The following is a 26637-nucleotide window of genomic DNA, read 5'->3' as shown; positions in this document are numbered from 1 at the left end:
TAATAAAGAAAAATAAATTGAATTTATTTTGGATGACTGCCGCAAAACACACCGGGTAAAAGACTCCTTACTTCTATTTCTGCAGATTCCACCCGGTTTTCAATTATTTCGATACATTGTCTCTTAGCTGGTGGTTCTTCACTTATTACAGTTTCTTCAGCAATGTCTGTTGCTGGTACTGTTAACACTAAAATGAAAAGGTGTACACATTACTTCGTTCTCTCAGATAGCTTTAGAATTAATAAACTAGTCTTGACACTGTTGATGCTACTCACCTAAGTATATTCCAAAACAATAATTTCAATATACTGATTTGCTTTTATGAAGAGTCTGTACTTGTCTTTTTTGCTTTCTTGTTTTTTTTTAACTGAAATCTACTTATTATTTACTTAAAAAAACTTTTATAGATAATTTATTAAACTCAAAACAATATTTAACCAGTTTATTTTGTGGGGTTTCATGCCCATCCCACTAACATAATCCCACCAATTACTTTCCTGTGTATTATTCCTATATTAATTTATATAAAAATAAACATGAAAATATATGGGTAGCATATATACAATGCCTACATTCAAACATATATATAATATGTTGTTCTACATTAACTTCTTTCACTCCCTACATTTACAGTATCTTACATTAATACACAGAGCTTCCTTTTTTCAGCTGCATAATATTTCATCATATGGATACACCATTATGAACACAGTTTATAAACTTTATTTTCCAATTGGATTTTGTCGACATTTCTTTGTAGCTCTTTATATAAATGTAAATATTAGAAAAGCTGTCATTGCTTTACACAGCACTACAGGACCACACAAGTAAAAACCTTGCAAAACAATTTTATTGATGAATGGGGAAAATTACAGTTGCTTTATGATTTTTTCTAAATTTTTGTCAAAACATTAAAAATTCCCTTTCACTTATAAATGCAAACAGAAATTAGAAAATGGCAAAATTACTATTTGAGAACAATAAAATTTAGAACACTAGAAATACTGAGAAGAAAAGAATGTTCTTTCTATCATATTACATTTATGAATTCACTCATGATGAACTAAGAATTTGTATTTGTTTCACTGGACTGTCTATATACTCTACATATTCATGTTATCTATACATTTTTAAATTAGGGAGGCTTTAAATTTTTATTTAAATATTTAGTAAGGTCTTCTCAGTGTGCCCAGAGTTTTCCTTATTCTTCCTTCCCCCTCTCCCTGTCAACATAAATTTTAAAATTCATTTGCATAATTATAGGAGGAAATAACCTGTTGATCTTTGCTATGGGCTGAATTATGAACTCCTCTCCCAACTCCAATTCATGTTAAAGACCTAACCTCCAGGAACACTAAATGTGACTGTATTTGGAGATAAGGCCTTTAAAGAGATTGAAGTAAAATGAGAACTTATGGGTGGATCCTAGTCTAATATTATTGGTGTCCTCATTAGAAAAGAAAATTAGGCACATATAACACAAAAAAACTGAAGTCAATTAAGTGAAAAAATATAGCCAGAAGGCCATCTACAAGCCAAGGAAAGAGGCCTGAGAATAAACCAGACTGGACAACACTTTGATGCTGGATTTCTAGCTCCCAGAACTGAGAGAAAATAAATTTCTATTGTTTAAGTCACCCAGTCTGTTTTGTAACAGTCCTATCAAACTAACAGTCCATTTTTCATGACATATTACAACTATAAATTAACTCAGGAAGAATTGAAAGTTTTACGATAATGAGCCTTCACTTTGAAAAGCATGGATATTTCCCTTTATTTGTTCATCAATGGTTAGTCTGTAAATGTCAGATTTTGGAGACAATTTTATATCTGCTTTATACAAATACTTGGAAATTTTCTTCTTTTTGAAAAAATTAGTTCTTCAAAGCTTTTGTGGAAGCATCTGGGCTTAATCCAAACCTTGGACCAGCTGTCAACGGATGTCTACAGAGCGGGAGAGAAAAGCTCCCAAGCTTCATAGGTCAAGAGTTTCCTCTTCTTTGGCTATAGCAACAAATTTTTTTCTTGAAATCTGGTCTCTCTTTAGTGCCACAGCTCCTCTGTTAACTCAAAACAAAACCCAACTTAGAAGTTCTATCTCTAGCCTTGCCCTTCCACCAATTCCTTCACTGCCCATGAAGAGGCACTGTCTTTACAATTCTGGTCATTTCCTTAAAGGTTTTGTGTGTACATACTTCTTTGGCACTGAAGGGTATGCTTGATCAAATAGACTCTTTCTGCACCTTCTCTCTCTGACTCCTCAGTATTCATTCCTTATTCTAATTTAGCCATGTATGTACAGTCCCTATTCATGCTGAGGCTCTATTCTTATCGGAGTGTATATTTATTGGTGATTTCTGAGCTCAATCCTACTCTTTCCTTGATAAACCATTGTGGGTTTTCATGTGGGTCCTCTTGTCCTGGCTGCAAGGGTCCTATATGTTTTGAACAATGAACAAAACTTAAAATGTGGGAATTTGAGGTTTTCTCAGCCTTTCAGTTTCACTAAAAATGCAGCTGAGGCTTTTGTTTCATCTATTTTGTTACTCTTTGTGGTTTTCAAGGAGAAAAAAGGGGAGGGGGGACTCACAATAAATTTTCTAAAAGTTGTCACTATATTCCTACTACAGGGACTTGTTTTTCAGTAGTTTTCCTTATGTGGTATTTTTAAAAGTTCACATGATATTCCAATTGTACAAAATGGCCTGCGAATTTATTGTCCAGTGCTGCTTTGAATTATTTTCTGTACTTCTGTGTTGATATTTAAGCCCATTTTCCAACCAGAATACTTTGGAGCCAATTTCTTTCCACCTGATGCATACTCTGAAAAAGTAAGTTAATTTTAATATTAACCTAAATAAATAAATACTAGGCAATCATATCTGTTATAATATATCACAATTTCCTGAAAATTAAAAATAAACACAAACTTTAAGTAAATGTCCACTACTAACCTTGCTGTCCATCTGGCATGGTCACAATGATGGGCTGACCTATTCCACTGGTTGGAATGGAGTGCAAATTTCCAAGCTGAATTCCATCTGTGACTATTGTGATGACTTGTTGACCCCCTGAACTAACTACTTGCTGAATTGCACCATCCACAGATTCTGCAGTAACCACTTCTTCTGTGGCCACTACTGGGGGGGAAAAAAAAAGTAAAGTAAAAATCAGTGAACATATCTAGCAGTATGAATAGATATTTAGTTTTGCTTCTTCTGCTACTTTTGCTTTCTCTGCTTCTTTCTTATGCAGGACAACTTTTACAGTTTTTAAACTCAATGTAAATGGCTGGATTACAAGTGCTGCAATTTAAAATAATAGTTTCTTTTCTTTTTATTTTTATTTTGAGATAGGCTCTCACTAAGTTGCCCAGGCAGGCTTCAAACTTGGGATTCTCCGGCTTCAGTCTCTGAGTTGCTGGGGTTATAGGTATGTACTACTACACTTGGCTTTCAACTACCTTCATGAGTGCGTTTAAATAAACAGTTTCTCTTATTTTCAAGGTACAAAATGTATAAAATCTTCTAAAATCATGACAAAGGTTCTATCTACTCAATAAAATTCCATAATTCAAATTGGTTATATTCCATTCATATTTACATATATGAGTTGATATACAAAATAAATAGTATTCCCTTTTTTGATTGAGTGAGCAAGGATTGCTTTGATAATAAGCAGCATACAGATCTGGTACTATATGATAGTGAACAAAACAGTATTGAAGATTAACATAAATAAAATCCCAAAATATGCTCTTAGTAATTTGAGAGGCTCAAAGGATTCTGGCAACTAAAAACAGCACTTCTGGCTCTGCTTGAGTAAAGAAATCACAAGTTAATACTGCCAAGATCCTTTTCTACAAGCAATCCTATATTCAACTACTGACCCCAAAAGACATGAAATGGGAAAATTCATAATTTTGGGGTTTTTTAGCTGTAGATGGACACAATATCTTCAATTTTTTTTTGTGAATCGAAACCAGTGCCTTGCACATGCTAGGCAAGCACTCTACCACTGAGCCACAACCCCATCCCTCATAGTAGCTTTTTTAAAATAGTAAAAACTAGAAATAATCTACATATTCATTGACAGTAAATAAACTGTGGTAGTCATATATTGGAATACTACATAATAACTAAAATGTCTATATGCAAAACATGGATGAATTTGATAAAAACAATACTGAGTTATGTAAAACAGGCATGAGACTAAATACACTGTCTGCCTTCTATTTAGGAATTGAGGAAGCATTATGCAGAAATGATTATTTTGTGATAATTCATCAAATTGGGCATTTATTGTCTATGGACTTTCCAATGTACATGTTAATTTCAATAAAGGAGCATCAAAAGAAATAATAATAGTGAATGGATTATTCATAATGAATTTTTAAAAATCTCTATATAATAATATTTTGTAGGGCTAGGATTGTGGCTCAGGGGTATGTGTAAGGCATTGGGTTCGATCCTCAGCACCACATAAAAAAAAAGGTATTGTGTCTACCTACACCTCAAATATAAATGTTAAAAAAATACATATATCTTGTAAAAAAAAAAAAGGAGGGGGGAGTCAAAGATCTTGACAGAAGATATCTATTGAAGAATGACAAATTTGAAAAAATCACTTTAATATAATAATTGATTCAAGCAAAGATCACTAGTGAGTGATAAAAGCACTGGTGAAATGTTTGGGGACAACAGGATATTTAAATATTCTCAAAGTATTTCACCAAAGACTAACATTGGTTGCAAAGGGGAAAGAGTACCTTTAAAGACCTGGCAGTTACCAAATGCCATTATCAAGTCCGCCTGACATTATGTACCTCATGATATGATGCAATAAGAGGTTACAAAATATCACTGTGTTCCTCTGAAAGTGTTTGACCTGCATCTATCTATTAAGAAACAAATCGGGAGGCTGGGGTTGTAGCTCAGTGGTAGAATGCTTGCCTAGCACATGTGAGGCACTGGATTTGATCCTCAGCACCATATAAAAATAAATGAATAAAATAAAGCACAGTGTCCATCTACAACTAAAAATATTTTTTAAAAAAAGAAACAAATAAACAAACAAACAAATGGGGGCCTGGGTAAGAAAGGAAAATAGGAAGTAATAGGATCGAACTCAGCACCTTGCAATGCAAGTGCTCTACCACTGAGCTACAACCTCGGCCCCTCTAAATAACATTTTAAAAACCTATTATTCAAGGCAACACTTACACCAAGAGCAATTAAATAAAAGCTTTCTCTACCCAAATCAAGCTACTGTCCAGATATAACATTTGCTCTTGAGTTGCTACCAACTCACAGCAGAACATCATGGATAAAAATGATTTTGGATTTATTTCAGAGAGAAAGACCACAAATATATGAATATATGGAATGCTTTTTTTTTTTTAGGCAAGATAAATGCCGGGATCCTAGTTTTCAAGAAGACAAACTTGTGGCAACAGACCTGGCTTCCACCTTGTCACAGCATTATTTGATAATCAAGAATCACAACACAAACCATAGAACACTCAAAATGCAAACAACCTTTGTTTTGAGTACTTTCATTATTTTTGTTTGCCTTAAACTATAATTAAATTTTATCACGAAGCACTTAAGGAAATTTCAGGAAGATAGTTACAAAATAAAATACAGGGCACTAAGTAAAAAAATATTCAATAGGACAACTATTAAGGCTTTCAAATGCATTAACTATTGCTTTGATTTTTTAAAAAAATATCCATATGAAAAAGAAATGTTCACTGGTTGAATACTAAATATAAGTAGTAATATTTTAAAGCATAATCATAAGAAATTTCTGAGATCACACGCAATCAAGATACAACTCAACTTTCATCATTGCACTATTTACAATGACTGTCATTAAAGTAAGAGTTCTTGTCTTTCATCTAAAAAGCTTTCTTTTCAAGTTGTACAATGGTAAGGTATTTAAGAAAAAAATTAAAAGGAAACTAATTATGGAAGAAGAAAAAGCACCCTCCCCCAACCTTAAGAATAACTCAACAATAAAATGTTGAAACATTTAAGAATAAAAGAGAAAGCCTAAAAATTCTAAAAAGGATTTTATATAATAATATGTATGTGCACATATATATATTTTTCCAAAATATAAAAACCTTGGATAAAAAGTAACTGCTATTTCATAAATATTGGTTGATCTAATTCTGAAGTCAAGCTCTAATATTTAAAAAAGAGCTAGATAATCTACAGCACCTTTGAAAATAGTTGGGATCTCTTATTCAACATGACTTTTGAATTATAATGCCATAAAACTAAAATAAGGCAGGGAAGAAAATTATCTTTGAAAAAGACTGAAAAGTCTATCTGTAATATTTAAACAATAAAATAAAAACTTCATTGAAGAAAAAATAACATTCAAAGATATTATTCTTGCAATCAAACCTGAAATTAAAAACAAAAAATACCTCATGAGGCCCAGGTACTAATGCCTCTAAAGTCAATTCAGTTTTATTACCCTATGTTAGGAACAGACCAAAAACCAATATGTTAACAGGTAGGTACCTGTTAAACTACACCATTAGGGAGAAAGGAAGGAACTTACAGCCGCTACCTGACATATTACAACACCTTTGAAATACCATCTTACAAGCAATTAGCAGAAGTTGCTCTGAAGACAAAAAGAAGAGTGATCATAGATTTCTATTTAATCTAGGAATGATAAGGACTGCTAGAAGTATAAAACAGGGGTTTCATGAAATGGTATTTTAAAAGAACCTGATATTTACATGGCAAAGATAAAACCTACCTTCCTCCTCCCAGTCCTTAGTAGTGGAGATGGAACCCAGGGGGTGCTTTATCATGGAGCTACTTCTCCAGCCTTTTTTAAAATTTTGAGACAGGATAGTCTCGAGTCACTGAGATTACAGGCACACACTACCACATCCTGCAAGACCTACATCTTAGGCAACAGCTTCTAATTCTACACCTAAATAACTCTCAAATCTATCCACTTCTTACTATCTCCTTGTCAAATCCTCACTCATGCTGCCATTATATGTTGTTCCTAATTGATTGCATTAGATTCCTAACTAAACGCCCTTCCAGAGTCTTCTATGCCTGCCAAAATGATCACTTTTAAAGTTCTCTATAATCTTACTTTCAACCCCTATGTTATTCTCCCTCTCACTGGGTTCAGTTGTATTGGACTCTGGGTCTCCTTGAAAATATAAGCTCTTTCTGTCTCAAAAATTTCACATGTCTCTCCTCCTGATATGTTCTTCCCTCAACTTTTCCCTAATTTCTACTTAATCCTTTAGGAAGACTCCATGACTCACCAGAATAGCCTGTAACCTATGGCAGAAAGACAAGAAAATGTGATTGCCTCTGTTTATGAAGACTGAACTCCATTTTCCTAAAGGAAAAATGTGCCTGCAATCTCCAAAGACAGCTTTTATTCTTCTGTCTCTTCATTTTAGGAATGGTTTTCAAAATGAAATAACTTCCAAAGTAGTATGGCTTGGAATGTGTTCCTATCCATTCTTTGGGCCAGCAACTCAAACACCCACCCCTCTACAAACTCTTCCCAACTCCAGCTGTTCCCTCTGAACAACAGTAATCCAGTGAGATATTCCAATCACCAAGCCTTGACAAACTGCAATTCTATTTATTTATAAAATCAAGAAGATAGCACCATCATTTAGTTGTGCAACAAAAGTATTTTAATAGACTTCATGAGATTCTCACTGGACTAACATTAAAACTTGTTTTATATGCCAAAAATGGTTCTACTGTAGTCATGAAAGTGTAAGACTTACACACACATATGAAGTAACAACTAGTGTAAACATAGTTCTTATACTATATTTGGTCCACAATCATTTTTAAAAGGCATGACAGGAACAGAACACGTAATTCAATAAACTATTACCAGAAAAAGTTACAGATACATCTTTGAAGTAAAAGTAGGAATAGTGATAATTTTTGCTTGATATGAGACAAAATGATAACCACAGAAGTACTTATTTCTATTGCAAACATTCCAAAAGAGACTAGTCCACAGATCACCCAAAAAAACGTATAAGAAAGAGAATACTGACAGCCAGGCAGGGTGTTGCATGCCTGTAATCCTAGTGATTTGGGAGGCTAAGGCAGAAGGATCATGAGTATCAAAACCCAGCCTCAGCAATTGAGGGAGGTCCTAAGCAACTCAACTAGACCCTGTCTCTAATAAAATATAAATATAAAAAAGGGCTGGGGATGTGGCTCAGTGGTTAAGCACACATGCATTTAATCCCTGGTACCAAAAAGAAGGAAAAAATAAATAAACTATATAGTGGTCAAAGACACATAACTTGTGAACTTGTCAGACTTTGACCACAAGCCTCTGTTCATTACTTAGTAGCCACATGACCTTAGGAAAAACTATTCAACCTTCACAAATCTGTTTCATCATATGTAAAATGAAGACGCTTCTAATACATTTTGCAGATCCCAAGATGCTCTTGAAAAATACATATTTCTAAAATCAAAATGAATGTAATGATTGTTGGGTAAAGAAACCAAAGAGCCAAAATGAAAAAAAAATAATAATTTGTGGCAGATTTATCACTGCCTGAGCAGGAACCAACTTAGTAAGAAGATATATACTTCAGCGGAATTGTGACATAAGTATTGGTGGCAATATACTTAACTGAACTTTTACTTAATTCAAGCTCTTAAAAATCTCTTCAAAGGGATTCTATTATGATATAGCATTGAAATGAAAAGTTATTATGCTCATAGAAGATTGTAAAGTCACATGCAATAAAAGTCAACTGAAATTCTGTCAGACTAGACCATAAAAATTTTCAAAGATAGGAGAAGTTAAAAAGGTTAGTATAACCAATTTAAGGAGCTAGAAATCTAAATGTCAGAACTTCTAGCTGAGTTTTAAGAAAAGCTATTGAATTTCAGGTATATGCTTTTTTTTTTTTTTTTTTTTTGGTACTAAGTATTGAACCCAGGGGTGCTCAACCACTGAGCCACATATATCCCCAGCATTTTTTGTTTTGAGGTTTTTTTTTTTTTTTTGGTACCAGAGCTGAATCTCAGAGGTACTCAAGCCCTAAGCTATAGCCCCAGCCCTATTTTGTATTTTATTTAGAGACAGGGTCTCGCTGAATTGCTAAGTGCCTCTCTGAGTTGCCGAGGTTGGCTTTGAACTTGTGACCTTCTGTCTCAGCCTCCCAAGCCACCAGGATTACAGGCATGCGCCATCACACCTGGCAAGGTAGATGCATTTTAATTAACAATATTTTCAAGTTTAACCAAAAAGAAACTACCAATAAAATGTTTTTTTCTTTTTTTTCTTTCTTCTCTGAGGTGCTAGAGATTGAACCCAATGCCTCACACATGTTGACCTTTGTGCCTCGTTCAGAAATCAACTTTCTTTGACAGTTTCTGTACTTACAAAGGTGCTAAAAAGAGCCAGACATACATTCATTATAAAAGCAATATGCAAACATGATGATGCATGTAACTGTTAATGGCCAAAAATAATTCAGAAAAATCTAGACTCCCAAATAAAAAGACTTAGATTCAAACTTTATGTGATGTAAGAAGCTGGAGAATTACTAATTAGTTGAAAAAAGAAAGGAAAAAAAGAAAAAGGTAGGAATTATTTTTCTTCCAAGTTAAAAAAAAATCCAATATTATTTACCTTAAAGCTTTTCAGTGAGGATCCAGTGAAATCATAGGTAAAAAATTTACAGTGGTGCCCTTGCACACGGTAAGCAGTCAATGACTTGCTACTGTTATTATTAAACTTTTAAAAAACACTAATTTAAAAAATGACAATAAATTATTCTTTACTTTTATAAATATTAATCCAGTAGATAAGAAGACTATTTCTTGGAGTTTTAAAATTTTCCTAGTTAAAAATAACTTACACAATAATTACAGTAAGAAATATTTTAAGTAAGTATGAGGCAAACCTTATCTGAACCAGCTATTCACCAACACTGCACGTCTTCATTTAACAGGAAACCCTTTAATAGTAATTTTTATACACTATCTCCTAGTTCTGTCAGACATTAAGATCTTTGTAGCATTCTAAAAGAACTGAAAAAAATTAAGTATATGAAAAAATAGTAAGATCATATACATTTATCTACTTAAACAAAAAGTCACCAATTGATAAAACAAAGGCCAACTTGGGTAAATAGACATGCTTTCTGTTAAGCATACAAGTTTGTTTTTTAATTTTAATTAGTTGTCAAAATTTAATATTCTTTTGAAGTTCACATTTTCAGCTTCCCATGAAAAAACAGAATCTGGAAACATAGAAGACATGTCTATAATCAGCTAGAGCTGAGTAGTACATGCCCCTGCCCGGCCCCACTTTTTAACTGGGCATAATCTCAACCCTGCCTAGTTTTGTCTTTCATATTACCGTCCCAGCCTTTGTAAGTATTTGAATCTGCACCTTTTACTGTACATATCTGGCTTGCTTTTCTAACCTGGAGTTTCTGATGAATTGGATAACGGAGCAGAGGCTTCAGCTAAGGCAGCTAACGTAGCTAATACTGATGTAGAGGAGTTTCCAAACTGAACAGCAGACACACCCGTTTCATCTATGAGAAAACAGAAAATAGATTTGAATTTTTAAGGAATTTAAACCAATGTATATTTCTCATATTGTTTTATTTTATTCAACTCTTAAATTATGCTTGGAGGCATTAGTTTTTGAAAGGTAATATTATAGTACATTTTGTAATATTACCTTTCGTTAGATTGTTCTGTTTCAGAAAAATGTTTATGGCTAATACCAAAGAAACCAAGATGACTGATATAATCTTACCCTTATTCTTCAACAGTCCTTGCTTAAAAGGATGGATACCTACTAATGCATAAAATCCCAACAGCTATCCTATATGCATCTCAATACCTGTTGCCTTGGATGAATTTTCTGAAGATACCAGACCTGTTAGGTTCACCACCCCTCCAGGTCCAATGATAAACTGTGGTGTTGCAGCATGTATCGTCACAGTGTCAGGACTCTCTGGGTTTGTGTTGATTTGGTTCTGCATAGCAATCTAGGGAAAAAAATCACCACAGTGCTTTCAGAATTATAGTCAGAATATTTGGTACAGATTCTCAATGTAATACAAATATGATTTTATAGGCGCATTCTCTAAGAAGAAACATAATACAAATGGAAATGGTTTGATCATGGAACACTGAGAGTGTAGTATTAAAACATAGATATGAATTTATATATTTTAATCCCCTGTTGAGTAAAGCAGAACAATTCTATTAGAGAAGAAATGGGTATCTGAAAGCTTTTATACAGCACAGGAAAACAGGAGATTGAAAGATATCCTGTTACTCTATAGGTGTGGAAATAAGAATTATTCAAATTGTTCCCAATCTTCAACTCTTAGATACAAATGAATGAAAAAGGCATGGTAAAATTTATTTTCCATGAACATAAAACAGCTTTTAAGTAAATGAAGTCAGAGATGACAGTTCCACTGGGAGGAACAAGAAGATAGACAAGAAGAGGCAGTAAACAAAGAAAATATTATATCAATGTTGTCTAGCTGAAGAAAAAAGAAGTCATGTTGGTTACTAGAAAAGCCAAATATACCCAACCCATGTCCACAAACAATTTTTTTTTTAAAGAGAGAGTGAGAGAGAGAGAGAGAGAGAGAATTTTTTTAATATTTAGTTTTTAGTTTTCTGCGGACACAACATCTTTGTTTGTATGTGGTGCTGAGGATCGAACCCGGGCTGCACACATGCCAGACGAGCGCGCTACCGCTTGAGCCACATGCCCAGCCCCACAAACAATTTTTTTTGAGGACAGTGAAAATAAAAGAAACAAATCTGAATGATAAAGACAGCATCACTTACTCAAAGGATGTCATTACGGTTGCTATTTATTTTTTAATTTTTATAAAGTAATTTAAAACAGACTTTGAAAATCCATTTGGTTTTTTCAGCAAGAATAATTAATAAAATAAGCTACCTAGAGGGTAATTCAGAAACTTGAAAACACAGAAAAATAATCACCTTATTTAATCTTCTATTACATAAAAAGACTGTAAGGTCTTACCATCAGGAAAATGAATAGTATTCAACTAAGAGGAAATGAAAGAAAAAAGACTGTCCAAAATAACGAAGTCCAAAATAAAAAGCTACAAGCTTTAAATAATCTACAACATAGAGATCCATCTACCTAAACAGCTTCCTTTTGTTTGCTTTCTTAAAATTAAAATCCAAGTTACCTGTAATATTTCTGCTAAATCTTCATTTCCATTGTCTATTGAAATATCAAATGCAGTTTTACAAAATTTACTTTGCGTGTGTACATCAGCACCATATTTGATTAAAAGTTCCACCACCTCTTGATGATTGTGTTCTGTGGCCCAATGCAGAGCTGTCATCTTTAACATGTCCTTTGCATTAACGTCAGCACCATGCTACAAAAAATATTTCAAAATGAGAGATTGCTAAAACATGGAAAACAAAAATTCCTGACATGATAATACTAGTCACTATGCTTTGAAGCAAGAACAAATACCATAGTTGATTTTCTGTGTTAAACATGCTTTCTAGCAATTACCCTTTATCTGTCCCTTTATCATTCTTCTTTCATGCTGATATTCCTACTATTTTTCTTCTTATTTCTTGAAATGAGGCAATTATTCTTTTAGTTACTCAACTATAGGCATGAAGGAACAGGAATGGCATAAGAAGTGAAGGAAAACTATGAGCACTTCTCCAAACTCTTTTTAATGTTGTATTAGAATTGATCCTCTAGTTCCTCATTTACACAAAATCACCCTTTGCTTTCAAAACCAGCACAACGTACAAGCAATTAGAAGGGAGCTATCTAGATGTACACTATCCAGTATAATCACCAGTAGACACAGGTGGTTATAATATAGCTTATCAGAATAGAGATATGCTATATGTGTAAAATAAGCACTGGAATTCAAAGACTTAGTACTAAAGAAACAGAATGTAAATTATCTCAATAATTTTCAGATCAGTTCATGTTGAAATTATAATGTTTTGAATATTTTGGACCAAAAATAATATTCATTTTTACTTTTTGAACGTAGGTACAAGTATATCTAGAATTACATGTGATTTGCATACATGGCTTACGTTGTATTTCTTTTGGATAGGTTCATCTAAAGACCAGAATAAAAAGGATCAAGAATAAGGACTATTGCCAGGTGTGATGGCGCATGCCTAGAATCCCATTGGCTTCTTGGGAGGCTGAGGCAGGAGGATTGCAAGTTCAAAGCCTGACTCAGCAATGAGGAGGCACTTAGCAACTCAGTGAGACCCTGTCTCTAAATAAAATACAAAATAGGACTGGGGCTGTGGTTTCATGGTCAAGTGCCCCTGAGTTCAATCCCTGATACGCATCCCACGTAAAAAAGAATAATGTTGCAAAATTTTCTACAACACATTTTTGCATCTAGATAATTAAAGGTAAATCCCCATTTATATTACCTATCAATTTGTTAATCATCCAAGCCTACTGTTCCCTTCCATAGGCATTTGGACTATATTGACAAACTTGTTGTTGTCCCTTACCCTAAGGACTTTCAATTGTTTGACTTAACTAAGAATATACCTAGAGAAAGTTTTCCCCTCACAAAAGAAAAATTTAATTTTCATTTGATGGGCTTATATACCAGAGAGAGAGAGAGAGAGAGAGAGAGAGAGAGAGAGAATGAATCACCACAGGTAAAACACTAAGTAGGCATTCGATAAAATTAGCTCTCTCCTTCTTCTTATAAACCCATAAGAAGTTTCAATAGCAAAGACCAAAAAAAGAAGACATACCTTAAGCAAAACCTCTACTATGCTGGCATGGCCCTCAGAAGCTGCCATGTGTAATGGTGTTCGGTCCACTTTGGTTCTGGCATCCCTACTTACACCAGCTCGCAGTAGTACCTCTGTGGTGGAATAATGCCCATATTGTGCTGCCAGATGAAGTGGAGATGTTCCCAGCTGTACCACAGGAGAGAAAAAAAATCCAAATTTATGATTACTTTTGCTACACATGGTGGCACATGCCTGTAATCCCAGCTACACCAGAGGCTAGGCCACGAGGATCCCAAATTCAAGTTCACGCTGGAAAACTCAGTGAGATTCTGTCTCAAAATAAAAAATAAAAAGGGCTGGGGATATAGCTCAGCAGTACTTTCCCTAGGTTCAATCCCTAGTACCACAAAAAAATAAAAATAAAAAATATATAATTACTTTTAATATATCACTATAATTTATATGCTATATTTTCTATTTATATAGTAATGAGTTAATATCTGTATATATGGTAATCCAAAATGAATTACTAGATTTAAGCTTATCATATCTTCATGGAGGTCTTATCAGGGAGGAAGAAAAGTCAAGCATTTCCTTTAATTTAAAATTTCTGTAAATAACAACCTAAATAAAATTAACTTCATTAAGAATTAGAGATAATTAAAGTTTGAGAATTTTTCTGAATATTAGAATATTTTTTATACCAGTCATACAAAACTTGCTATAATAACTTCTTTTCATCTATAAAATTAATCTCAAATAAATTTAATAGTGTAGAATTTAGGTCAAAACTTTTTGCAGAGTTTTTAAAAATATACATAAACAAGACTATCTCAATGATCTTTTCTAAGGGGTTCATGTAGTCTTTTCTCAAAGGAAAAATCTGAAGTGCATTTGTCAAAGTTAAGTCCAGAGAGACCCAAACAGAGCTCAGTTCTGAAATTGGATCCACAGTATCTAGCCATTAAACTGATATCCACAAAGTACAAAGGAAATTTTAAAATATGAGAAAAATTTAGAAATGTTGTATCACATGCATTTAAAAGCACAGAAAATCCCTACAACTCTTGATTATCAAAACACTGATGTTCTAAGGAGCTCATATATTTCACTAGAACATGAAATTTGCTCAGATTACCACTGTAATAAAAGCACCTAAAATTTTTAATCACTTTCTATTGAACACATTGTTCTAAGAACTTCACATACTAATCTCATTTAATCTCTTCATAGCATAAATAACTATTTCTATCCTCATTTAGCAGTAAAAGAACCTAAGGCACAAAGAGGTTACTAATTTGCCTGAAGTCATACAACAAATAATCACAATACAAAGTTAGGTATGTGCTCTCAATATGTGATAAAAATTGAAATTATTTACCATGGGAATAATTTTTTTATTACAAAACACACATTTTTAAATGGAAAAATCATTCTAGTAGAACAAAGGAAATTTCTGAACAATCCTTTCTTTCTCCATGCTTTGTCATATTTTCCTAAAACAAACTCTTTTCTAAATTCTTTAAGTACTTCAACAATCCATTGAGGAACTATGGCTCTTTCTTAGTGTGATATTAAGGCTTACTTTGTATTTTTTGTTTTATTCCTGAGCATTTCCCCTTTTGATTGATGATGAAATACACACACACACACACACACACACACACACACACACACACACATATCTGTGTATGCACACATACATACATGTAGTTGAAAAAAAGGCAGACATCTGTGAAGTCAACACCACAATCCAGAAGTAAAATACTGACAATAATTTAAAATCTTCCCACACAACAATCTCTAATCACAAAGACAAGAGATAAATAATACTCAAAACTTTGTGACAAACATTGCTTTTCTGTGTACCATTTATGCATTCTTAAATAATGTATTTTGGTTTTGCCCATTTTGAATTTTTTTTAAACAGAATCATACTATATGTATTTTCTGTCACTTGTTTTCCTTTGCTTAATATTATGTTCATTAATGAGTACAAAGATAGTTCACTAACTCTCTATGATATCCTACTTAGTGAGTAATTTGCAATTAATTTAAACAATATACTGATGAATATTTGTATCATTTCCATTTTTGTTACTATGGATTACAATGCTGCTTAATGTACTCTTATGTGTATCTCAGAAATATGAATAAGATTTTCTTCTATTGGAAATATTCTTAGAAATTCAACTGATAGGTCACAGGGGTATGCACATGCTCAAATTTATTCAGTACTGCAAAACTTCCTCCAAAACAATTCTACCAATTCAAACTTCCACCAGAAGTATCAGAGAGTTCTCAATTCAACATCTCTTCACCAAGGCTTTGTACTGCCAGGCAATCTTTGCTAATCCAGTATAGAAGTATTTCTTAATTTTACTTTTATTTGCCCAATTATTAATGTAGTTGATCATCCTTTCATGTTTATTGGTCAATCCCTCTCTTGGGAAAGTATCACAGTGAGTCATTTGTCTATTTTCTATTTCCTTGTCTGTCTTTTTATTACTGACCCACAGGAATACCTTATGTACTATGGATACTAATCCTTCTTATAACCTTTTTGTCTTGATGTACTATAGCATCACTAAGATTTATTTTTAATTGTTGTTGTTGTAAGAAAAAAAAATGTTTTATTGCTTTGCAAGCAAAGGGGAAACACAGGGAACTCCTTGTCTCAGAGCCTGCAATTCTGCCCATTATAGGGAACAGGAAGATTTTAAAGAGGTGATTCAGATAAATGAGATAAGGGAGAATAGATCAGGAAGGAGAAGATCAGAGAGGACAAGGTTAGGGAAAAGAAGATCAGGGAGAAAGTCAGGGAAAAGAAGGTTGGGAAAAAGAAATGAGCTTTTAAAGTGACAAGGGATATACTCAAATCATCAATTGAACCCGTTACATTTCTCCACTGTCAATTTCTAGCCTTTGGAAAGAGGGTGATGATATCTCCAAGCTCCTTCCTGCTGAAAGCGGGCAATGAATGGGGATCTTTAGAATGGAGACTTTTTATTTGTTGCCATTCTATCTTATAGGTTTTTATTGCATAGTTGCAAAGGTGGAACAGCAACAGAGCAGTAAAGGGCAATGATGAACAGGGTAGTCAGAATGAGGCAGAGTAGACCTAGTAAAATAGACTTAGTATCTTTTGGTATCCAAGAGAAAAAGCTAGAGAACCAGTCAGTTAGGCCTGTCCCCATCCCATCCATAAGGGAAGTGTGGTGGTCAAGGATCTGTTGTAGCCAGGTTGCTCACTGCCTGATCTTTTCAATACTGGTCCCCACCTGTGAGGAGGTGTTAACATAAATGCAGCAAGACATATTAACTATAGCACCACTCCTCCTTGCTTGGCTAACAGTCTAATGCCATAGGGTTATCTAGAATTACCTTAGCCAAGGAGTCCAGATAAGTCTATAAATTTAGATGGACAAGGTATCTCATTGGCCAAAATGATCAAAGTTTTTAACAGATTTCAGAGGACACAATGGTGTGCCCCAATCCTCCATGAAGATAACAAGGTGTAACCAATAAGTATTCATCACTATCAGGAATTCCAGCAAGGAGGTCCCAGGCCAGTTGAGTAAAGAACTTTAGGGAACTTCCCCAGTGAGCTCATTTCTTCAAGGAATGAATTTAAAATGGTGTCACTAAATTGCCTAGAAAATATTGGGTGGGAGATGTGAAGTTTCTGAGGCATTTGTTAGTCCAAATTTTACAGATGAACACATGTCCCATGTTCTCCCTGATCTTTTCCTCAACCTTCTCCTCCCTGATCTTCTTTTCCCTAACCTTCTCATCCCTGATCTTCTCCTTCCTGACTTATCCTCCCTAATCTCATTTCTCTGAATCACCTAGTTAATTTTACAGATGAACACATGTCCTGCAGGGGACTATAATGTTTTTATATATGGATTTATTTTTTTACAAAAAATAATCCTGCTGAAGATTTGTTGGGCTACTCAAATCTCTGGGTTATATGAGTTCAAGTGCAAACACATTTAAGGAATGGCTTGTGGTTCCAAATTTTCATCAACAAAATTTTCCTTTTCTCTATTAGTCCCTTGAGTCAAGTCAGGTCATTTTCTTTGTAGCACCCTATCACATGAAAAGGTGAGGGTATTTCTGATTTACCTTTACAGGCTGAAGATGCAGCTTGTTAGGATTACAGAATTATGGAGAGAGGGATTTCCTATCAGATCTCTCTCTCCATGAGCAGCCCCAGCCCTTTGTCTTCAGTACCCCATACTAGTGAAGTGAAAAACCAATAATAGGTCTACATTCAGCAAATGTTCCTAGAGGAAAATTTCTCTTGAGTTCCAGCCTTCACTTAGTTCTTCAGGTTGACAATTCCTTTCTTTCTAATTTAGCAGCACATTTAAGATTTTCTTGAAAATAGCTAATGAAAGAATCTTTATCTCTTAAAGACAGACACTGAAATATTTGTGGAAGAAATTATATGGATTTTGGAATTTGCTTCAAAATAACACAAAACAAAAGAAGTGGATGCAATTATAAAGGAAACAAGATCCATGATGATTTAATATTTTTTAAGTGAGATAAAGGCTATGCAGGGATTGAAATTTATGCCTGAAATTTTCCAGAATAAAAAAAAAAATTACATGGAAAAAAAGGGGGGATAAGTAAAAAAGGGGAAAAAAATCAAAATCTGGACTTTATAATTGTTAACAGAGGATTAATCCAGATTTCAAGTCCTCTATATTCCCAAGACCATGCCTTTTGATTTATCCCTGGAATTGAACAGTTTGGGGGAATTTGGGTTTTGTTTTTTTAGTGTTTCTTTTCTTTTTTTTTTTTTTTTAACCTTCCCACAATCGCCTTCTATAGTGATCTAAAGTGATCAAATTCCTTTCTTCCCCTTAGGTCATGTTTATAATAGGTTGTACAATTATCAACTGAAATACAAACTTTTTTTTTCTTTTTTAGAAGTTACATTTCCTATCTTTATCTGTTATGTTCTGGATTATAATTTTACCTATGTTATTTAAAAGACCTTTAATTTAAATCCTAAGCAGATACATATTATATTAATCCCATATTAGTGAACTTCAAAGCCTAAAAGAAAAATTTTGGTGATAGAATACTCACATAAAATTGTCCAGTATCAAAGACAATTATATGAACCATTTATTTTAAAAGTTAGTTATAATTCTAAAAAATAAAAACAAATTTCAAAAAAATCGTTTTTTTAACCATTTAAAAGTATTGACAAATTTTTTATCTGGAAAAAGTCAAAAATGAGAAGCAGAAGAAGAAGAAACCACAACATTAAAGTTATTCTTTACCCAGTCTGTAGTAAAAGGAGCTCCATTTGCCATCAAAATACGAACTTCATCATCTTGACCTGCTCGTGCCGCTTCTAAAAGCTTCTTTCCCAAATCTACCAGGGACATCTAAACAAAACATAGATGAACTGAACATCAAAATCTATATTTATATATGACATGATTTTTCCCCTCTTGTCTTTATTATTAAGTCCACTTTCAATTATCCCTTCAAAAGGTTACAGTATGGTTAATTTAATCTACAGCTGGAGATCACACAAAAGCAATTTATATTTGGATGTTAGGAATATATTTTCCTTTCTCATTAAGTGTTTACCTAGAATAAAATGAAGTTTGAATTCTTCAAATATAGCTGGTAAAAGTAAGTTATCAGAGAAAAGATAGTCTAAAATTTAAAATTAGCAACTAACTCTTTTCACTGGAGAAGGTGTAGTAATAAAATTCTTCATAAAAATAAAGTATAAGACACTGTGTTCTATTACTGGTGCAAATTTTGTTTTCTTTATATTGGGGATTAAACTCAGTGTTTTACCACTGAGCCACATCCTTACTGGTGCATATTAAACTGAATCTACTACATTTTTGCAATAGTGAATGTATTAAAATTTTATTTAATTATTTACTTACTTATCTGCTGAACTGGAGATTGAAACCAGGGATATTCTACCATTAACATACAATCCCCAATCCTTTATATTTTTAGACAGGGTTTCACGGAGATGTCGAGGTTGGCCTAGAACTTGCAATTCTCCTGCCTTGGTCTCCTGAGTAGCTGGGATTATAGGTGTGTGCTACAGTACCTAGTTTGGAATTTTAAAATAAATATTTTCTGCCCTTTAACATGCAATGAACATTTACATTCTTCCAGAAAAGGGCACAATTCGTGTTCCATTAAAATACTATTAAAAAAAAAAAAAAGTCTAACCGTATTATGAGTAAACCATGTGTCTCAGTAGGAAACCAGAAAGAATAATTTGTGTCTTGAATTTAAGAGATCTGACAGAGTAATGTCCCAGCCTAGAGTGTGCTATGTGTATGTGGTATCTTCTTGAATAAAAAATATTTAAATATACGTAAGAAAAAGATCATGACAGGAGTATTTAAGTAAAGAAAGATTTGAATATCAGAGACATTTAAGATTCATGAGAAGATAGTTCTTAAGAAAAGAAAGTTTCCAGACCCAGAAAGACTATTCAGCTAGAGAACTACCCAATGATATTAAATAACATCCAATAAATAAATAAATAAATAAAACAGGTAGTTTAGGCCAGAGGGGAAGGGGCAATATGAAACCTATGATTTATATAAGAAAAATGTGTGTGGGATATGAACTTGTCTCAAAAAACAATAATATACTCTATGAGGGTTAGGTAAGTGGTCAAGGGAAAATAAGTTGTAAGGAAGGAATGACAGGTTGATTAGTGTATCCTAATCTTACGACAATAGCTATTACTCTAGAAGGGGGGAAAAAAGGGGGTGTGTGTGTGTGTGTGTGTGTGTGTACACACGTGCATGAAAGAGAGAAACTGGCAGAGTTTGGAAGATTATTTGTGCCATGAAGGAATAAAATGTACTACATAATTAAAAAGGATTTAAGAAAATCTAAAATGAATAATTATATAAAAAGATGTCCCTAAAAGTATAAAGAATTATGCTATGCCAATGTTGTATTTTTTTTTTTTTGGTTGATTCTATGAAATGAGAACAACCAAGCAGAGGAATAACCAGGAGTAGCCACTAACATTAGAAAACTTGCACAATAACTAAGTGAGATGTACATCCAAAACAGGTTTAGCAGTTACAGGGCATGAGAGAATTTCTTAGAATAGTTCTCTTTGATACAATAAAAATAATTCCCATGGGGCTGGGCTTATGGCTCAGTGGTACAGCACTAGCCTCCCACTTGTGAGGTCCTGGGTTTGATCCTCAGCACCACATAAAAATAAATAAATAAAATAAGGTATTGTGTCCAACTGCCACTAAAAAATAAATATTTTTAAAAAATAATTCACATTATATCCTATGGTGAGGAATAAGAAAAATAACACATGTATTTAAGTTTTATGTGGAGTTTTCTAATGTGCTTTTTTGGTGACACCTGCAGCATTTTCACCTTCAAATTGATCTCTCATGAAGGCTTTTTTCTAAAGAATATTTTGTGACTTGATAGTAAAAATTAACATTCGGGGCTGGGGCTGTGCCTCAGCGCTATGTAGAACACTCACCAAGCACTAGAGCACTCACCTAACAAGTGTGAGGCCCTGGGTTCGATCCTTAGCACCACATAAAATAAATTAAAAAATAAAGATATTATGTCCAACTACAACTAAAAAATAAATATTTTTTAAAAATTAACAAATTCAAAAGGCAAAGAATCTGCAACAATACCTATTAAAGATAGCATAAGGACAAAGGAAAAATAAAAACTGACTTCTCTCCTATATTAAATATAGTAAAATGTAAATTTGCCACATTAACACACACTCCATATTTTAGATAAGCAAAATTTCATCTAAATCTGGCTCTACAGTGAAATACATCTTTCAAAATGTTTTTAAATATGTTTTGCACAAGTAGTATCAAACCAGCTTGCATTCTTTCACCATAGGTAGTGCCAGATGGTTTAGATGGATATCTTTTATAAAGTGCTAGTTTAGGGCTTTTCTTCATTTCTGAATTAGATTATATTCCTTTCTCTGATATTTGTAAACATTCTTATTTACATTCTAGATATTAGGTCTTTTGTCAAATACAAAATTATGAATATCTCATTCCCGAATCCTGATTTTTTTGACTGTCAATCCCATGTTTTTTCTTTAATATCACATATTATCCTCTATGGGTAAATAACTGTTACGTTTCATAAAAATGTGGAACTTCTAGATATTAAAAAAATTGAAAATAAAATAATCAAAGATGGAAAAAGAATAAATGTTTACCACAAAAATTACTGAAAGAAAATTAAAGTTTTCATTATTTAAAAGGTCTAACCCAAAATTCAAAAAAGGAAAAAATGAATAGCAAGAACTTCACACATTAATAGTCAAAAGACATGACCATATATTTTGCAAAAGAGAAAACAGTTTATAAGCAAAATATTCTATGTCATTGATAGTCAATAAATGTAAATAATTTTAAAGGAATTTCTAATACAATCAAGGATAGGTGAAACTGATACTTTCATACAATCGACATCTCATGTATTCTGATAGCAATATAAATGGATCAGCTTTACTTAAGTCAGTTTGGTAAATTTAACAAAAATTACAAGAAAGTTCAAGTCTATGGGTCCAATAGATTATTTCACCTCTGAAAATCTATTCTAAAGGAAAAACATAAACTCAAACAGATCAATAAAAATTACATATGTATATATACATGTAACAATCATTTTTATAACAAACAAATTAAAGATCGGAAAATATTTAAATTGTAGAATCTAATAGAACAAGATACAGTAATTTAACTGATTGTAAAGCAATATAATAACAAAAACTTGTGTCATGTTAAGGGAATAGATATAAAACTAATGTTTTTATTTAAGAAAGTTGAAATGTACACATAAAGAAAAAATATTGAGGGGCTGGGGTTGTAGCTCAGTGGTAGAGCACTTGCCTAGCATGTGTGAGGCCTTCAGTTCGAGTCTCAGAACCACATATAAATAAAATAAAGGTACATTTACAACTAAAATAAATATATATTTTTAAAAAAGAAAAAATATTGAAAAATATTAAGTATTAGGATGGTATGATTATGGGAAATTTTCCCTTCACTTTACAAAGTTTCTTTAATGTTGTTATACTACCTTCCCAAATGAAAAAAGTGTCTTTTGTTAAAGGAACAAATTACATTACATGACTCCAACTAAGTAAATGATGATATTAAGTTATATACTCCTACCTTACTGGACAAGAAGAGCAGAAAAATAAAGAAATTGAAGAATTTTGAAGACTGAAAATAGCAAAATTATTGACTTGCTTATAGCATTGCAATAAGAAGATAAAGCATACAAGCAAATCAATTTCTGTAATTTTTTAAGTGTCTTAACTATTCAAATCATACCATATTTAAGGACCAAGGACACTTAAAAGTTACTCTGATTTTAAAACTCCATGAGCAATATAAATACATATACAGCTATAGTAGATTAATGTAGCTGGATATTTAGAAATCAGTAGTTCTCAAAGGTAGTAGCAAAAGCCCCATTTGTATATTTATGAAGTCATTTGGGGGATTACTGGGGGAACTAGCAGCATTTAAAGACATGTGTAAGGGATAGTAGATGTCCAGCAATGTTATATACTCATTGCAAAGAACTATCATGAATCCTGCATGATTTTCAGTTTCCACTGAATATATCTAAAACTGGAACCTAACTAAATTTTACATGTATACAAAATGTGTTTTTTCACAGTGTTAATATATCCTGCATTTTCCAAAATGCAACCATACCATGAATTCATGTGTTTTGTTCAGAACTTTACTAAGAGCTCTTTACCATTTTGGAAAATTGTGTCATCAATGTCAATGCTACTTTGGTAGCTACATCACCAATACAACACTAAATCAATCAGCTTATATACTTGGTCCCTTGGTATCCATGGGGCATTGGTTCCAGGACCCAACGCAACAAAATTTGTGAATGCTCAGTCCCTTAAACATGGTGGTATAGTACTGCATATAATCTATGTACATCTCACATATACTTTTTTTTTTTAGAATTTTTAATATTTATTTTTTAGTTATTGGCGGACACAACATCTTTGTTGGTATGTGGTGCTGAGGATCGAACCCGGGCCGCATGCATGCCAGGGGAGCGCGCTACCGCTTGAGCCACATCCCCAGCCCTCTCACATATACTTTAAATCATATCTAGACTAGTGACAACAACTAATGCAATATAAATGCTATATAAATAGGCATTTAAGTAACAATGACAAGGAAAGTAGATATTCAATACAGACACAATTTCTTTTCATGCATTTTTGATTTGTTGTTGGTTAAATCTGAGAATGCAGATTTAACCCACAGATACAGGAGCTAACTGCATAACTATCACATTCACAGTGATTTTATATACAGGTGCAAGCATTCAACTACCTCACTGTGACGTCTGGTATAATCTAGTTAATTATTTAATATTTTAATAACATTTTATTTTAAATTGCTTCCCTTCTATTTTTTCTTCATATTATAAGCAAGATATTGTACTTTTTGAAGTTACGCAGATCTGAAATATTAACTACAATTTTCATTTCAAGTTCGAAGATGGGGCAATATATTATAAAAAGGTAGCAATGGATCTAAATAAGATCAAAAAAAATGGAATATGCAAGATCAAAATCAAAGATGCTCTAATTTTCTTGTCAAGATCATTAGTAAAATAATGAAAAATACCAAAAGACAACAATCATCTTTGATTTTCACCTGAAAAAAATCATATATATATAGTGAAATAAGTCTGATTCACAGAGGAATTCAACTGTATTCGGATAGCAAAACTGATCAAGAGTACCTTAGCTCAAGGTGAAGTTTTTTGTTTACTCATTTTAATATCTATATATTAAATTGTCAGAGGTAAAGTGCTACATTAAAATAAAATTATTTAAAGGGTTAAGGGTTAGTTATTAAAAAAATGTTGCTTTTTAGTGTGGCAAATAACTTTTCACCCTTAACAAAAGAAAATTTAATTCAATAAATTTTAATGAATGTTTAAAACACTGAAAATACAGTGTTGAAGAGCAATTCTTGCTACCTAGTTTAATACTCCCTTCTTCTTGAAATAAATCCCCAAAAATTCTATTGTCATAAATTCTATCTTGAATTTATCTATTTTCATAACAACTACAGAGGAACTTCAAATTATTTACACAAAAGCTACATCTTCTTTACAAGTACTGTACATGCCAAGAGGGCCATCTAGTGGTAACAGGAATTACTACCAATAATTACACAAAAGCTTTAAGTATTGTTTTAAATTTCTATAATTATGGCTTATAGAGTTGTTATAACAATTATATTATCTACTAGACATGAAAATACTCTATAAAATTGTAAGGTACTAAACCCATGTAAATTGTTACTAGCACTCTTAAATAAGAATATGAATAAAAACAAAATTTTAAGCCTGTTATAAATAAACCTTAATTGTCTCACATTAGAAATTTTAGGATAAATTTTTTATATCACTTTTATGCTCAACAAATACAATTATAAAATTCAATAAAACTCTTCTAAGGTTCCGTATCAAACAATTTAGCAGTACATGTTTCAAAAGCCTTTAAAATGTTCTTACCATTTCATTTAATAATTCTATACATATAAATTCAAAGTATTTGAAAAATATATATTAATAATGATATTATTTAAAATAAGGAAAAACAAATTTCCAATTATAAATAATGGTTAAATAAACTAAAACATGTCATAATGAAATACTGCAGTCTGTGTCTGTGTGTGTGTGTGTGTGTGTGTCTCTGTCTCTGTCTCTGTCTCTGTCTCTGTCTCTGTCTCTCTCTCTCTCTCTCTCTCTCTCTCTGTACTTTGAGATTCAATCACTGAGATAAACTTTTTATTTTGAGACAGGATCTCACTAAGTTGCTGAGGCTAACCTGCAACTTTTGATCCTCTTGCCACAGCTTTCTGAGTCACTGCAATGATACGTATGCTCCACCATGCCTGGCTTGTAGTCTTTTATTTTTTACCTTTTACTATGGAAAAATTTTGATAAGTATATACAAGAATAGGCAATAGTATAATAAACTCATACATAACCACCATTTCATTTAAATATCATCAATGTATGGTCAACTCATTTCCCATTCACACACATTTTTCTGAAGTATAAGACATCATACCATTATATCTGTAAATATTTTAGTATAGATAATATTGTATTCATTTACAAATATTTACAAATAGTATATAACAGTTTAAAATCAGAACTCCCCTGAAATCTGCACATTGAGATCTAAACTATGAAAGAAATGCATAGAAAAATACTTGGAAACAATATGCCATTGTAATAAAAATGATGAATTTCCCTGTTGTCTACTTTTCTCTATCTAGTAATTTTTCTATAGCAAGCATTTATTATGCAAGTTATTAAAAACAAATTTTTATTTATTTAAAAGCTTTTCATTAAAATTAGATGCCTTTAATGTAGAACATTAGATGCTGAAAAAGCATCATTTTGCCACCAAGTGTGGTGATACACACCTGTAGTCTCAGCAACTGGAGAGTGGCTGAGGCAGGAGGATCACAAATTTGAAGCCAGCCTCAGTAACTTAGCAAGAACCTATCTCAAAATTAAAAAATAAAAAGGGCTGGTGATGTTGTTCAGTGGTAAAGCATCCTGGGATTCAATCCTCAGTACCAAAAGAGAAAAAAAGAAATATGTACTTCAAAATCATCTCTAGACTTCCTGTGTTTTTGCTCCTCAGAAGTAAACACGATTTAAATGTTTAGTGTATATCCTTCCAGAGCTTCTCTATGCATATAGAAACACATATACAAAACAAGAAAAGGGATCATATTATACT

At 32.7% G+C, this 26637-nt stretch overlaps 1 protein-coding gene across 12 annotated transcripts in view; it reads right to left on the bottom strand.

Annotated features, from left to right (window-relative positions):
* Gabpb1 (GA binding protein transcription factor subunit beta 1) overlaps positions 1-26637 on the bottom strand; it is a 61689-nt gene that overhangs the window by 9131 nt on the left and 25921 nt on the right. For 3 of the 12 annotated variants that reach the window (XM_005316557.5, XM_078049631.1, XM_040276281.2), the window contains exons 2-8: positions 19097-19204; positions 13815-13982; positions 12239-12433; positions 10897-11044; positions 10469-10582; positions 2955-3140; positions 72-187 (exon numbers count right to left, since the gene is read on the bottom strand). In XM_005316557.5, the coding sequence (XP_005316614.1) occupies positions 72-187; positions 2955-3140; positions 10469-10582; positions 10897-11044; positions 12239-12433; positions 13815-13982; positions 19097-19204 (1035 nt within the window). Of the gene's footprint in view, positions 1-52; positions 188-428; positions 2824-2954; positions 3141-10468; positions 10583-10896; positions 11045-12238; positions 12434-13814; positions 13983-19096; positions 19205-21340; positions 21366-26637 lie in introns of those variants that run through there. The other 9 variants (XM_078049632.1, XM_078049634.1, XM_013359370.4 and 6 more) reach the window with 9 other exon arrangements.

This window comes from Ictidomys tridecemlineatus, chromosome 5 (genome assembly GCF_052094955.1).
Source record: "Ictidomys tridecemlineatus isolate mIctTri1 chromosome 5, mIctTri1.hap1, whole genome shotgun sequence".
NCBI classification, from domain to species: Eukaryota; Metazoa; Chordata; class Mammalia; order Rodentia; family Sciuridae; genus Ictidomys; species Ictidomys tridecemlineatus.
This window is presented reverse-complemented; position numbering and strand designations above follow the sequence as displayed.